Genomic DNA, 16400 nt, shown 5'->3' on the forward strand with positions numbered 1-16400 from the left:
AACGGAAGTGCCAAACCTTTCAAAATTGACCATGGAGAATAAATTAATAATTGCTGTTTGTACCCGGCCGGAATTGCATGACACCAAGTCTTTCATACAAATATTCCATGCCAAATTATATTGGCATGGAGCAGTGAAATAAAGCCTGGAGCAAGATTAGTGAAATTTGCACCACTTCAACATTTCGCACCAAGCCTCTTTCCACTGTAGGTGGCAGACATCTGCGACTAAACTGTAGCAAAAGAACTAGAAGAAGAAGAAGAAGCCCTTCCCTGCTTGTCAAGTGTGAACACCATGGGCTAAATGCACGTTCTAGTGCCCTAATGACAAAATAGTTGTAGCGGCCTTCACTTCATGTTTATGAGAGTTGGGCATAAGGAACTTCATGGGATTACCTTTTAGTTTGAAATTATTTGGGTTGTTTCTTATTTTATGTCTGTTTTGTTTGCAGGAGTAAAAATTTATAGTTTTCAAGTAACCTGGGTCTCTTGTTAAGTCAGATTTGTTTAGTTAAAATGGCTTTCATTTTTTTGGGGCCCATAAAAAGCGGAGGATCTGATTGTGATGGATAGCTGAAGGGGAAAGGGAAAGTGTGAGCTGTGCAGAAAGTGTGGTTTTGTCAAATAAAGGACTATATTGTTCCTGAACTCTTTGGACATCTTCCTCCTATGTAAACTAGGACTCTCTGGTCATGTGGTGTTTTGACAACAACTTTTATGGACATCGTGTCAGCTTTTTTTTTTTCACATTGTAAGCTTTGAATAACGTCACTTTGGCAAATTGAACATTTCTGTTTTTGCAACACAAAAGGTACACACTCCCTTATATATTTAATTTTTACTGTCCATGTGCTAGTGTATAAATCTTTTTGACCAAGAACAACATTTTCTGTGGATTTTTTTCTAATATTTATGAAAGCGATGTAAGTCAGCCCACAAAGGTCAGAAAAAAAACAGTGGCTTGGTCCTGGAACAGTGAGCTAACTGGTTTCTAAAGAGGGGAACAGAAAATGATAGACATCAATTTCCAGCATGAAGTCTCTTTGGTTTGTTGCACTTCTCAGTCAGTGTAGCACAATCTTAAATAACATCACAAATATTAGAAAACAAGATCTCTGGACGGAGTCCAGATAAAGATAAAGGACCTCTTAGGACAGGGCCAGGGGTGGGCAAACTACGGCCCGCGGGCAGGATCTGGCCCACCTCCATGTTTGATATGGCCCAATGAAGGGATTGTGTTTAAAAAATGCTTTCGTTTTTCAGATTTTTATGCAATCTTTTTGTTCAACCCATGGAATAAAAGCTGAAAGTATGCACTTCAATGGCATCTGAGTTGTTTTATTTAAAATTCACTGGTAATGTAAAGAAACAAAATTAGAGAGAATGTGTCTCTGTCCAAATATTTATGGTCCTAACTGTAGATCAGAATACAGTCTTCCCTGTCTAAGTCGCAGTTCATCTTTCCTGGTTTAGCTCATTCTTTTAGAGTGATTATGCTTCTTTGTTTTTAAACAGTGCACCCTGTTCTGTGTCCAGATTGGCTGAAGACCCTGTTAATCAATCTCCTCTGTGCAGTGTCTCCTGTACACAGTGGCGGTTTTTGATATGGGCGATGTGGGCGGTCGCCCAGGGCGGCACTTCATGGGGGGCGGCATTTGCCGTACCAGAGGCGTTACACATAATGTGCTACTTACTATATTCTAAGAGGAAGCTTGGAGCTTTTAATTTGAAATTGCTTCAGCAGCCGACACTGAATTCTTTTTAGTTTGACACATCAGACTGTTAAGAATGTCTTCCTCCTATTTGCTCTTCACACTTATGGTGCAAAAAAAATAATAAAAATAATAAAAAAAGAATACCTCAGAGTGAAACAACGTAAAACAGGCACATGAAAAGGAATTAGGCAGAACAAACACCCGTGCTCAACCCAATTTCGAAAAAAGCAGGCAATGGAGATTATTTCCCAGAATTCTTTGCTCCGACACAGCAGACCCGATGCGCACGTGACCACCGCCCTCTGCTGCAAGACGCTTGCGGCCACACCTCTTTGCGGTAGTCTTTGGAACATAAGTCAAAAAACTCGAGAGGGGAGCGCAACTCGCCGGTGGCTGGCTGAATCACACTAACAGGTGTGAGGGGAGTCTTTTTCTATCTGACAATCAACTCTGGGCCGCAGCTGCGCCTCCCGTCATAGAGACGGAGCCGCGTGTGTCAGAGGGAAGGGGAGGGGGAGGGGGGATGAGATCAGACCATTTTTTTAGGATTGAGTTTTTTTGGAGGATTTCTGCTGTTGGTGTTGCACAAATTTAGGGAAATGCCAAATATTTTTGGAGTAATCCCACTGATGAGTTCTAAGATTTAGTCTTTAATGTTTTATAAGACCTAAACAGATTAATCACAATAAGTTTTATTTTTTAGATCTAATCCCTCTGATATGTTTCACAAAGACACACACAGGACGTCACACATTAAGAAATTATTGCTAAAAATAAAGCAGGAGTCCAGCTCTAAAAAAATGCTCTAAAAAATGATGAAAGAGCAAAAAAAATGGAATTATTTGATATATAATTTCTTATTAATACTTCCAGGCTTTCTTTGTTTTTTGTCCTGCAGCATGTTCATATTTGTATAATTTTGACAGAATATATTTATATGGAGAACAAAATATTACAAGTTATTTAAGGTTTAACTTGTGTTCCTGTTTTTATTCATATTTATGTTCAAAAAGTTCAGTTTAAAAGGTTTAAAAGTTTAGCTTTAGTGTGTTCAGTAAACATTTATCTTCTTCGGCCCAAAACCTTAAGCGTGTTTTTAACTTAGGCCCCTGTGTGACTGAGTTTGACCCCCCTGTAATACGAGTCTAGAAAATTCATGCATTTTTTGTGTAAAATGGCTAAATAGAAGATAGGGAACACAACAGGATGTTGTCAAATTTTGTATGTGTGTGTGTGGGGGGGGCGCTGGTGGGGTTACTTGCCCAGGGAGTAAGTTAGTGTATAACCGCCACTGCCTGTACAGAAACGCGGAGCTCTTCAGATCTACAGAAATCTTTGATCGCGATCAGATCTTTGTTTTCATTCGAAGATCCTGGACCTAATTTCTATGAAAGTTTGAACTTTGAGATTTCAAACAAGAGAAAAAGTGAAAATGTTCATGTCTGTCTGAGAAAAGTGTGTTTAGGCAGTAAGGAATTTTACTGCCATAAAACGTCTGTAATCATACTCCGTGGATTTCACCGATCACGGTCATTTTTTGAACGGAACTCCTGCAATAAACGAGGAACTCTGTACTGGTGAAAAAGGTAACGCAGATATATGATTAGCTGCAGCAGAAGACATAGAAATTTGCTTTTTACTGGATGAGAAAGAGACGTGCAGGACACAGCGCAGCTGCGCAGTTTTAGCGCAAACTGTGAGACGTGCGAGGAGCTGCAGCCATCAAAGTCTCAGCAGAACTATGACGGGAGAGGATAGACCATTTATTATTATTTTTTTAATGTATCAGTATATTTTTCCTGATTTTTTTTTTTTTTTTGTCTTTAAAAATAATATAGTGTTATTTGGTCATTGTTTTATTACATAAATAGTGTTATTTATTTTATTAAAAGGATCATGAATGAATATAACTTTATTCATGCAGCACTTTACAACACATTTAAGATACCAAAGGGCATCACTATAAAAAGACAAAAGAATTTTAAAGAAAAAGAGGTATTGTGGTCCTCACAAGAAAAGTTTGGTCCTCATCTAGCATCCATGTGGTTTTGGAAGATTTGTTTTTCATTCTTCCAATCATTCAAACACCACATGCACGCAGCATTTCTGTAAGTTTTACATTAGGTACATCAAGAAGTACATCAAGCCGTTGGTGCAATTGGCTCTAAAATGAGAACAAAAATGTTAACCTAAAAACTCTAGAATGTTCTGTTTTAGAATATAATTTTCAATCAAAATGTTTTCATCCAGATTCCATGTTACATAATTCTCACTCCACGCATCTGCTCCTGGTCTGGCCCATCTATCTAATTTTAGAACCCATGTGGCCCACGAGTTAAAATAATTGTCCACCCCTGTCTTAGGACATGGCGTCCACATACTTGGACATCTATGGGTTCTGTTGCTGCTTAACTGTTGCTGCTTAACTGGAGCCCTGTAACTACATGTTTAGAGGTTTGTTCAAATATTAGCTCGGGTCTTAAGAGGTTAAGGAATGCAGAGTAAATGTGAATGTGTAATAAAAGCAGCTCACTTTGCGTTTTTCTTCTTCTTCAATGCTTCCACTGCCCTTTTTCCTCTGGTTGGGCATGTGCAACACCGGAAGCACTAGAAGCGAGGAGCCCACCCCCCCAGTGGGATGATGATCCCTTCTCCTGTTTTTTTTTAATCAAAGATCATAGTGAAAACTAATGGGTTTTACAGATGCAAATTGGAAGTATATATTTTTTCTCCTTTTGTAGTGACAACATGCTTCTTTTTTTTATGAAAAATGGACAAAAGCCATTTTATTTTGCACACTAAAAACAAGGGAAAAAACACAGCAAAAGAAAGCATCCTTTTGTGCTTTCGTGATCTCATGCTGCGCATCTGGCATCCCGAGCACCAGAGGTTTAGTAGGTTTTCTGCTTGAACACAAAACCCAGCACTAGCAATGACAAATAATCCCTTCAAAGCAGTTCATAATCCCATAAATGTTGCAACCATTTGGTTTGGTGCCAAATGCAGTAGATTAAATCTTAAAATATTTTTTTGCTACCATTTTTCCTTTAAACAAAATAATCATTTAATTGTAGCTACAGACTGTTTTTTTTAAACGTCCTGTAACATAGTTTTTATTGTTTTTTCATGTCTTTGATTGCCAGCTGTTGAATATTGGGGGATACACCTGTTACAGCTTATGATTAGTGACTGAAGTCAGTTTTGTAGTTTTGAAGTTTTAGATTATATAGTCAAAAATACGGTGGCCCAGAAGGGTCACAACACAACACATTAACTTTACACACAACACATTAACTTTACACACAACACATTAACTTTACACACAACATATTAACTCACAACACAACACATTAACTCACAACACAACACATTAACTCACAACACAACACAATAACTCACAACACATTAACTCACAACACAACACATTAACTCATGGCCCAGAAGGGTCACAACACAAAACATTAACTTACCTCACAACACTTTAACTCACAAAGGAAGTAAAGCAGCAATTGCAGTGCTTTTATTCTGAAATTTGAGCGGCTAACTGCCTAACAGAAAGTAATGTCACAGTGAGCTGTGGAGGGAGCATGATTTTTCTAAAGGAGCAGCTAGCAGCACTGTTGCCAGAAACTTTCTCTTTATTACGTTTCTCCTTCCTCTAAACACACACAATATGAACGTACACTCCTCCCTCCGCTGTCACACCCCTCTCTGTCCTGCACGCGCGCTCCTCTCCTCTCCTTTCTTCCGCTCCCTCCTCTCACACAGGCGTGTGTGGTCCCCAACACACACACATACAAACACACACCCACACACTCCGCAACAATAGTCACCAAGAATGTGGAGAGATGGGGTTTAGTATTTTGGAGAGTTCTACTTGGTAATCATGTTTCCATGTTTGAGATCATAAGATCATCCCAGAGAGAGTCTCTGCTTCAACTCCTGCAGTGAAAGCTGCATCTAATCTGACGCCGTGTTTGCATCTCTCTGACAGTTTGAAGCCAAAGCCCCTCCCCTGCCTCTCTACCTGCTTTTCCTCTCTACCTGTCCACCTGTTCACATCCTCTGCAGCTGAGAGTTGTTTCCCCCCGCGCTCCTCCAGTGTATCCTACACAGAGAGCGCAAAATACGGTCATCATAGGTTGACACGATTGTCGGCGCGCTCCGGCCTTGCACACGGAAGAAAGAGCCGCATATAGCGGGGATGGAGCGGGTTAAGAAAATGAATGAAAGAAGGCCGGTCCGCTGAAGAAATATTCAATACTGTCCTCCTTTTATTAGATCAGGAGAAAGAAGAATACACAGCTTTCATTGAGTTTTCCCCCTACTGGACTGATTTAGCACCCGATCCGAGGATTTTTCAAAAAAAAGATAGTTCAGACTAATAATAAAAGGATCGATAAACACAGACACCGATCCATGTAGCGATCAGACCATAACTTTAGCTGGTATCTCCTCCTACATGCAGCCGCAGTGTCAGGCTTTAAAGAACACAATTTGGGGCGTTGCATCCCCCCCAACAACAGGTTAGATGACTGACCCCGTCAAGCGTCTCTGCCTGGTGTGTTCACTGAGCTTCAGTACATAGAAGTTCAACAGCCACACGGCCTAACATAGTAGTGCACACATTTGGCTGTGTCTCTGGTAAATTTGGTGATGGTCGGGCTGCCTGTAGTGGTTTGGCTAGCTGTGGTGGTAATACATCTTGCAGTGAAGTAGGACCAGCAAGCACTGGTGGTGGTGGAAATCCAGCTAGCTGTGAAGAAAGCCCAGCTAGCAGTGGTGGTGGAAATCCAGCTAGCTGTGAAGTAGGCCCAGCTAGCAGTGGTGGTGGAAATCCAGCTAGCTGTGAAGTAGGCCCAGCCAGAAATGGTGGTGGAAATCCAGCTAGCTGTGGAGTAGGCCCAGCCAGCAATGTTGGTGGAAATCCAGCTAGCTGTGGAGTAGGCCCAGCCAGCAATGGTGGTGGAAATCCAACTAGCTGTGGAGTACTGAGACTGCGTGTCTGCACCTCGGCAGCCTTCTTGCCATCCATCCATGCCAATTGTTGACTGACTATATACTTATTTAAAGCTGTGTTCACACTGAACACGATTCACGCGGCAGAGGCGGCCAGTTTCAATGTTAAGTCAATGATCCGGATGCAATCTGGGGTCTTGTGGCGGAATTTAAGAGGGGGCGCGAATGCCTGGCAGCAGTGCGATTTGAGCGACGTTTAAATATCTGAATTATGGTTAGGTCACCATCTCGAATTTACCAATCAGGGACTCTGCTTTGGGCATGTGACGTTTTCAGTCTCTTTTTTTTCAGAAATACTTATGTTTTTGCAGTAAATCTGCGATATTTCAAGTTTTAAGACTCTTGAAGAAGTTGATTGCTACCAGAGCTGCCAACAGCTGGTGGGTCATTGACCTGGATGTCTGTCACAATGTCAGTTTTGTGTAGTTCAATGAAATCGATGTCAAAATATTGTTTTTGTTTTAGCGAATTTGTAATTTGAAAGGTAATTTTTCTTTGTTTTTTTTGCTGTTCTTTTCATATTTTCTGTATCTAATGTTTTATCATTATTACTGATTTAAAAACACTATCTTAACGGTTCATTGTTTAAAGGAGCTTGGTGAATATATTGATTTAATGAATAATTACTTACTAACTTGGACTCTAAATGTCCCACCTGGCCTTACTCTTTTTCTTCTTTTTTTTACAGTGAAGAAAGCCAAACTCCAAGGCCCACCAGGTAAGAATTGTATTAATTTATAGATTTCATATCCACTTCTTACTTTTTGGTTAAATGTTTTTCAGAGTGCTTTATTTCTGTTATTTGCTATGTTGTCAGTGTTTTTTAGTTCAAATGAATCTATTAGGTAATTGTATGATCTGACTGCAGAAATATGAATGGATTTTAACAGAATAAAAATAATTTCAATGACAAAAATTTTGCAAAGATTCAGGCCATCATTAAATAAGTGTTATCAATCTAAGAAAAAGTAAGAAATCTTATTATTTTAGCCATTATAAACTGCCATTTATTTGTACAAATTTAAAGAAATGAATTGCTCCTAGCTTAAACGGTGTAATAAAGAAGGACTAGGTCACGAGGTAACAAAGGTTTTTCAGACCTTAGCTTTACTTAGCCTTGAGTAGTGTAATCATTTTTGAAAATGTGAAGTTGATTCAAAATTTGCATGTTTTCTATATCAGTGTTTTTCAACCAGTGTGCCACGGCACAGTAGATGGTCAAGTGTGCCGTGAGAAATTGCCCTCATTAACTGATCTAAAAGCAATTACCATCTCCAGGAAATCAGCTCTTTGTTCATCCAAACAGGCCCTGATAAAACACTGAGAAGTTAAGAATATGAAATATCATAAAATTATTTTTTTCTTTGTGTTTATATGATTCTATTAAAGACATTTTGATAAGAATAACGGGATACCGCGATTTAGCTGCAGCTATAAGTGTGTAAGGAAAAGTCCCGCCCCTTTAACTGTCTCCACCAATCATTCTTGAAGGCTTAATCACATGTCATCAGTCTGACCAATCAGAAGTGGTTAAAGTATTCACTTCCTTGTTTCGATTTAGCGCAAAAAAGTCTCTCTGTTCTAACAAAAATACCATTTAAACACCGTCTTTAGCGGTGTAGCTTTCCACAGAATCTGGTATCAGACTGGAACAAGTGAACAAAACCATGAAGCTAGAAGACGCTGGTCTTTCTGCGGTCGGCGGATTACGGGCACTACATCTCCCATGATGCAGTAAAGTGACTGTCTTAGCGCACAATGAGTCTCTCCTCTTAACGTCTTAAAACAACGAACACCATCAAACAGTTTTTGAACCTTTTGACTGAATTTTTTATACATCTTTTAGAAAAAACAGCTGCGGCTTCCAGCGTTTCTGCAACAATTATCACAAAAATGCATGTGAGATTGCAGAGCGGTTGTATATCAATACAGACTGAGCTTTTTCCTTTTTTTTAATTTATCTATTTTTTTGGATGCTGGTGTGCCGCGGGATTTTTGTCAAGGTTAAAGTGTGCCGTGGCTCAAAAAAGGTTGAAAAACACTGTTCTATATACCTCACAAATAAGCTCTTTTCTAACAGCCTTTTGTCATCTGCTTCTAAATCACAACAATTTGAAAAGAGAAATACTCATAAATGCAATTTTTGATCTTAGGTTTGTTAATACCAAAAGTATCTACTCTCCTAAATATTCTACAGTCAACTATCATCATCATAACAAAATGGAAGAGTTTGGGAACAGCAGCAACTCAGCCACAAAGTGGTAGGCCATAGTGCAAGGAAGGCGCTGACTTTCTGAACAGTCAATTGCTACAGAGCTCCAAATTTCATGTGACCTTCAGATTAGCCCAAGTACAGTATGCAGAGAGCTTCATGGAATGGGTTTTGAATGGCAGAGCAGCTGCATCCAAGCCACACATCAGCAAGCGCAAAGCGTCGGATGCAGTGGCCTCCAACCTTTTTCAGGCCAGGGACTGGTTAAGGTCAGAAAATATTTTCACATACAGGGCCGAAGTTTGCGTTTAAGCTTCCGGTTTCCATTTTTCAATTAAATGCTACTACAAGAAATTTAGTTAAAAAAAAATCTGAAAACATACATTTTTTTTATGACCGGTGACGAAGGTTCACTTAAAATAAGTTATTGTTTTGTAAAGGTTGCTTTGCTTTTTAAAATAATTCAATTAAAGCAACATTATATTTTTTCTTCATAGAATAGCGTCCTAGTCTCAGATAATTTTTCAGGGCAATACAAAAAGATGAATCATATTTTGTTTTTACATTATTCCTTTTATATTATGCATTTTTAAATAAAATGACAAAACTCTTGTAAAACTGGTATTTTCTAAATATAATAATAAACATGAAACGTGTCTGCAACTTCAATATCTGTAAATGTGAAAGATTGGAGAGACAGTCGTCGCACATTAGCCAAGTAAGCAGCTTCTTGTACAAGGGAAGAACTGTCTCAATAAATCTGTATTTGGAGGAAAACTCCTGGTTTTGTCTGTAATTGCGGCTTCATTTTTCTTTGAAGTTGAAGACTCTTCTTCTGTGTCCTCACTGACTCTTTTCTCCCCAAAAACCCTTTCCAAATACATTTCATTGTTTCCTTTGGTTTTTGTTAGCTTTTAAACGTTGAGCTGCTAACTTTGTGGTCCATGCAGCTGCTTAAAGCCATCTGGTAGTTATCCAAAATAAAATTTTCCTTTAGTATCAGAAATTAATCAAAACGGAAATAATAATAATAATTGAAGTTACTATATGCATTTTTGTCTGCTGCCCTGTATACCAAGTGGCCTGGGGGTTGGAGACCATGGTGTAAAGCACGCCGCCACTGGACTCTAGTGAAATGGAGAGACATTCTCTGGAGTGATGAATTATGCTTTTCCATCTGGCAATCTGGGTGTGGAGGTTGCCAGGAGAATGGTACATTTCGGACTGCATCGTGCCAAGTGTGAAATTTGGTGGTGGAGGAATTGTGGTGTGTTTTTCAGCTTGAAAGGAAATTTGAATTTCAAGCTCCCAACCTTGTGGGAAAAGTTTTGAGTGGGCTCCTTCCTCTTCCAACATGCCTGTGCACCAGTGAACAAAGTAAGACCTTTTCCAACACGACTTTGCACCAGTGCACAAAGTAAGGTCCATAAAGACATGGATGACAGAGTTTGTTGTGGATGAACCTGACTGGCCGGCACATATTCCTGACCTGAACCGAATAGAACTCTTTTGGGAGGAATTAGAGCAGAGACTAAGAGCCAGGCCTTCTCAACCAACATTAGTGTGTGACTTCACCAGTAAAAGCTGTAATAGCTGCAAAAAGCTGGACCAACATCATATTGAGCTCTATGGGTTAGGAATGGGATGGCACTTCAGCTCATATGTGAGTCAAAGCAGGTGATCAAATGCTTTTGGTAATATAGTGTATGTCCTCCATCATCAGAAAAATGATACAAGAACATGCCAAAAACACCTCATCTGAGTGGGTCTTTAAGATTGTGTAACCCTGTGTTCTGTTACAGCAGGCTATAACTTTAGATTGGTTGCTTCTAAATCCTCCTCCGCCTAAACAAATCCTTGTTGTGTGCACACTCATGCCTTACTTTAAGCCTTTTGACACTTCTGGCAAGAGAACAGAAACTTTGATGGGCCACCTTAGCTCTGTGTGTGACACCCAACTCAAAGTTGTCACATGTTTAACTCCTTGTTAACCCATGGTAAACAAAACAGTATTGTGAGCCGTCTCCTTCTCACTTCTGTATTCCTCACTCCAGAAGGCCATAAATGTTGTGATACTTGTCCTGGAGAAAACATCAGCATTAATTCAGTTAAGACGGTTATTACTTTAAAGTGAAATGTAAAGGCCTGCCTTTTCCACGTATTCATGAGTGCTGAATAATTAAACATTTAGGTACTCATAAGGGTTTTAAAAAGTAATCTTCATTTACTGTATTTTTCACACTATAAGGTGAACTTTAAAGTCTTAATAACTTTTTCACTCATGGGCCACAAAGGGTTCTAAAATTCAATTGAAAGGGCCAGACCAGGACCAGATGTATGAACATTTTCACAATTTTCTCTCTTGTTTAAATTCTTAAAGTTCAAACCTTCATAGTAATTAAGTCCAGGAGTATAGAATGAAAACAAAGATCTGGGGCCTCATTTATAAAACTTTGCGTAGGATTTGCGTCAGAAGTGGCGTACGGATGAAACATAGGACGTGCGTACGCACAGAAATATTCGGATTTATAAAACCGTGCGCACGCACACCCTATGCATCTTTCCCTTAATAAATCACAACCAATTCTAAATGCTGCGCAGCTTTTGCGGCTTCATGACACGCCCATAGTTGCCCATAAATAGTCCGCGAAACGTCCACAAATGAATATTCATGGCTTGCGAAATCATGGCAAACACAGAGAGGAAATCATAAAAAACGTAACTTCACTCAATGTGAAGTAGAAGTTTCGTTGGCGAGGTGGAAAAGAGGAGAAAAATGTTGTTTGGAGGGCACAGTGTGGGCATTACTAATGCCGAAAAGGCACGTGAGTGGCAAACGGTGGCAGACGCCGTAAATGCTGAAGCCTCACAACCTCGGACCGTGGCCGAAATAAAAAAGAAATGGTCAGACATCAAAGTCGAGGCAAAAAAACGTCTAGCGCTCCATCGCCAGAGTGTCTCTGCCACCGGGGGGGGCACCGGGGCGCCAGATGCACCGGGTGACACGCGTGGTTCCTCCGAGTGCTCTTTTGTAACGCCGGGCCCAAAAGCCCGCAGAGGTCCAAGAGGACGGCTCGAGGAAGTCGGAACCTGCTCATAAGCCACTCGTCCTCGTTTGCCAGAAAGTCTTCTTGCTGTTTAAAGATGCGTTCACTCCGAATTCTTCCATTTGCCACATCTTCTAAGTGCGCAAGATCAGCTATTGTGCGTCATTACGCATTGTGATGGGGCATTTTATTTCCCTCCATTTAATTACATCTGACAAGCTACAGATGTCGGTAATAATCGACGTGGAAATGGGAAATTGTTCAGCGCAAATGTAATTTCTTGTTGCTTTCTGAATGGTTGAGACATACGCCATACATGGTTTTATCAAAAATAAAAAAAACTAAAGGCATATGTATGAATACCATAATTCCATAGCTTATGAAAAAATGTTTTAATATGAAAACAACTTTCCCCAGTGGACAATTAGTGCGTCTGTCCGTCCGCACGCCCGCACCTATATCTGCTCCGCCAGACGGACACACTGACGAGAATATCAGTTTTGTACATTATTTCGTTCTGTTAACTACGGTATATTATTTATGAGGATGAATTGCACAACATGCCAATATTGCAGAACATATTTCACTTTTCTTTCTGCAAATAAGTGTTCATTTGAATTTCTGTTGTAATTTTCGTTTGATTTTTTTTGTTTATTTCACTGCTGATCGTTCAAACGGGTGTTCGTGTAGGCCAGGGGTCGGCAACCCATGGCTCCTGAGCCACATGTGGCTCTTTCATCCTTCTGTTGTGGCTCCCTGTGACTTTGGAAAATAATGAGTATTTTACAATAATTAAATTTTATTAGTGTGTTCATTTTTCATGGCATTTCAAAGGCGCTGATGGCTCCGTACGAAGCGCGAGCCACGTAAAAAACAGCTTCGTAATGAGCTCGTATTTATCGGGCGACACCTGCAGAGCTGATAGCAGGAGGAGACACGCTGGGCGGCTTCAATAAACACTCCGATCTACTGCCGGGAACTTGACGTGCCGCGGGGCAGAGACCAACTCGCTGATGACAGACTGAGAGTTCGCACCAGCGTTGCCAGATAGAGTCACAGTTTTCCAGCCGAAAAGTCATCTGAAAACCGCCAGACACAGCCAAAAACCGCCCAACACATCTTTTGTTGATGTTTTTTTTCCTACTGGACTGATAAGATAAAAGATTTTTTAAATAAAAGATAGTTCTGACTAATAATAAAATGTGTAGAATATTGAATATTTCTTCTGCGGGCCGCCTTCTTCCATTCATTTGCTTAACCTGCTCTATCCCCGCTATAACCTGCGTCCGGCTCTTTCATCCTTGTGCTGCGCTGGAGCGCCCGGACTATCGTATTTTGCGCTCTCTGTGTAGGACACACTGAGGAGCGCGGGGAAACAACTCTCAGCTGCAGAGGATATGAACAGGTGGACAGGTAGAGAGGAAAAGCAGGTAAAGAGGCGGAAGAGGGGCTTTGGCTTCAACTCTGTCAGAGAGATGCAAACACGGGTGTCAGATTGAGACGCAGCTTTCCCTGCGGGAGTTGAAGCAGAGACTTTCTCTGGGATGATTTTATAACTCAAACATGGAAACATGATTACCAAGTAGAACTCTTCAAAATAATAAACCTGATCTCTCCACTTTCTCCGTGTCTACCATGCACTGATAAACACATCGCTCCATGCAGCGATCAGACCAGAACCAGTAGCTCCTCCCACACGCGGTATCATCCTTTAACAGAACATAATGTGCATTTGCAGCGATGTATGCTTCAGACGATGTCCGATTGGCCAATCTACATGTCAATCAAGTCCCGTACTTCTCAGTGAGGACTTTGGTGGATTTTAAAGAAGTACTTTTTTTTTTTTAATCTTTTCTGGCCCGCGACCTACACTCATTGAAGATCGACGTAATGAGCACCTTTGAATAATATATACATGCATAATATAAATAATGATGTCAAAACGGGTAGTGGCTCCGGGTGCTTTCTTTTTTATTAGGGGCGGTCCCAAATGGCTCTTTGAGTAAAAAAGGTTGCCGACCCCTGGTGTAGGCTGTTAATTGTAAGACTTGCTTTGTGAAGTCTTCATGTTATTTATGAGAGGCAGTATTGTCATTTTCACTTTCACGTGTTTCTTCCATCTGCCGATGGTGTCGCCGTTTCTCATTTCATACGTTTTTGTGCGTACGCCTGGGTCAGAGCTTGCGTGAAGGACCGCACATTTTCCCGTCAAGTTTGCTTTTTATAAATCTCAACTATTGCGTAGAGAGTGGCGTACGCCTTCTTTTGTGAGTACGCAACGTTTATAAATGAGGCCCCTGATCACGATCAAAGATTTATGTAGGTCTGTACAGGAGACGCGGCATAGAGGAGATTGATTGACAAGATCTCCAACCAATCAGGACACAAAACAGGGTGCGCTGTTTGAAAAATAAGAAGCATAATCTCTCTAACAGAGTGAGCGAAACCGCAAAAGATAAACTGCAACGTAGAAAGGCAACACTGTCTTCTGTTTCACTTAACAGGGATTATTAGAGGGGTTTAGATTAGGGTACATACTGCATAAGGATGAAATAAAATGTGTTCAATGTGGGTTTTGATCGCGTGGCCAGATTGGAAGAAAAAAAATGCGATTCTGATATTGTTTTTGGGGCCGGACCAAACATGGAGGCGGGCTGTAGTTTGCCCACCCCTGCACTACATAGTGCACTACATAGTGCGTTTGCCATTTTGTAGTGCTCTCCAAATCTACAATTCCAAAATTGAGTGCCCTAGAAATTTCACATAAATCTCTGGGAAAAACCAATGTGCACCGATGCTCACTAGATTGTCAAATATAGATCACAATGCTTTGCATTTAAATAATTTTTGCAAAAAAATGTGTTTACATGTATTTTCTAATTATATCATCAACATTTTCATCTTCAAAACACAGTGGATTCATAAATAGTCATCATAAAAGGCTTGTATTGATAAGATTTTCACACCGGTCGGTGACGTCATATTTGGCATTAAAAAAACCAAAACAAAAACTAGTGAGCAAGGTGTCCGAATTGCTTTTAAAATTCAGGGAACTAAAAAGTCCAGCACTATATAGTTTTTTAGTATTTGGGGACTAGGGAGGGATTTCGGACATAGCCTTAAGGCTACCTTCACACTGCAGGCTGAAACGACCCAATTCCGATTTTTTTTTTTTTGCCCCTATGCAACCGAATTCCGATCTTTTCATGACAGTCTGAACAACACAGATCCGATCTTTTCAATTGCGACCCAGGCCACTTGGGTATGCCGTCCTGATTCCGAAACGTATCCGATCTTTTCAATTGCGACCGCCGTCTGACCGGCCAGGCGGCTTGATTCTGAACCATACGTCATCGATACGCAACAAACGTCATCATTCTGCGTTGAAGTAGGTGGAAACGAGAACATAAACAACAACCATGGCAGACGATGCTGCTGAGACCAGTCAGTGGAAGGGAAGCGATGTCCCCGATTGGATTAATATTTGGGGTGACGGCTCTATTCAGGCAATACTCCAGGGCTCTTATCGCAACCGGGCGGTTTTTGAAAAAATTTCCAGCTAAATGGCCGAGCGTGGTGTTGAACCTTTCCCGCGATGACTTTTTTTTCTTTCTCCCCTTTCTGACCGTGATCAGAAGCGCGGGGGACCCAAGGCGGATCCTCCTCCTCCTTCCTGTTCTGACCCTTGGATTCTCCAGGATTCTCCAGAGCGGGTTAATAAAGAATAAATAGCATTTATTCTGGGGGAAACCTTCTTCTATTTCCGTTCTCCTTCCTCCGTAACACACAACATGAATTCTATTCATGGGGGGGGGGGGGGAACACTATCCCCCCCCCCCCATTCTCCACCGCTGCACGCGCTCTTCTCCTGTCTCTACGCCGCGCGCGGCCCAAACACAACATACACATCCTTATTCTACTACAGTGGTGGGTACAGACGATCCCGACTCTTAAAATGAGAAGATTGTAATTGTGCTGCTCCTTCGTGAAAATACATTTAATATTGCAAAAAGAGCTCCGCTGTTGACAACACTGTTGTTGACATCCATTGTTCACGTTGGCTCCGCAAACGAGTGACATCGTTCACCGTTGAGTACTCTTCTGCACACGCGGGTCAGTTTTGGGTCGTCTCACGGTCACACTGGAGACCACAAAAGTTCGGATTTACTTGGAAATGTGAACGGTCTTGCAAAAAATTCGGATTTTTTGAAAAAATCCGAATTGACCATTAAGCCCTGCAGTGTGAACTTAGCCTAATTAGAGTTACTGTAAACAAAGTTAATTAAGTCTGACCGACCTTATCTCTGACTCTTTTGTCTTGTTTTAGTTTGCGCGCTTCTATTTTTCTACATTCCAACTGTCATTGTTTTTATTTTGTCTGGTTGGATATTTTATTTAACGTTCTCCT

The 16400-nt window shown here is 40.8% G+C and overlaps 1 protein-coding gene across 11 annotated transcripts in view; it reads left to right on the forward strand.

Annotated features, from left to right (window-relative positions):
* The window catches only part of unc13bb (unc-13 homolog Bb (C. elegans)), a 187451-nt gene that overhangs the window by 11633 nt on the left and 159418 nt on the right, over positions 1 to 16400 (forward strand). For all 11 annotated transcript variants that reach the window (XR_013659497.1, XM_078956187.1, XM_078956188.1 and 8 more), the window contains exon 2: positions 7422 to 7451. Coding sequence is in view for 10 of the 11 variants with exons in the window: in XM_078956187.1 (XP_078812313.1) it covers positions 7422 to 7451 (30 nt within the window). In the remaining variant the exon portion in view is untranslated. The remainder of the gene's footprint in view (positions 1 to 7421; positions 7452 to 16400) is intronic.

Source organism: Oryzias latipes, chromosome 12 (genome assembly GCF_053564925.1).
Source record: "Oryzias latipes strain Hd-rR chromosome 12, Olatipes_Hd-rR_3.1".
Lineage (NCBI taxonomy): Eukaryota > Metazoa > Chordata > Actinopteri > Beloniformes > Adrianichthyidae > Oryzias > Oryzias latipes.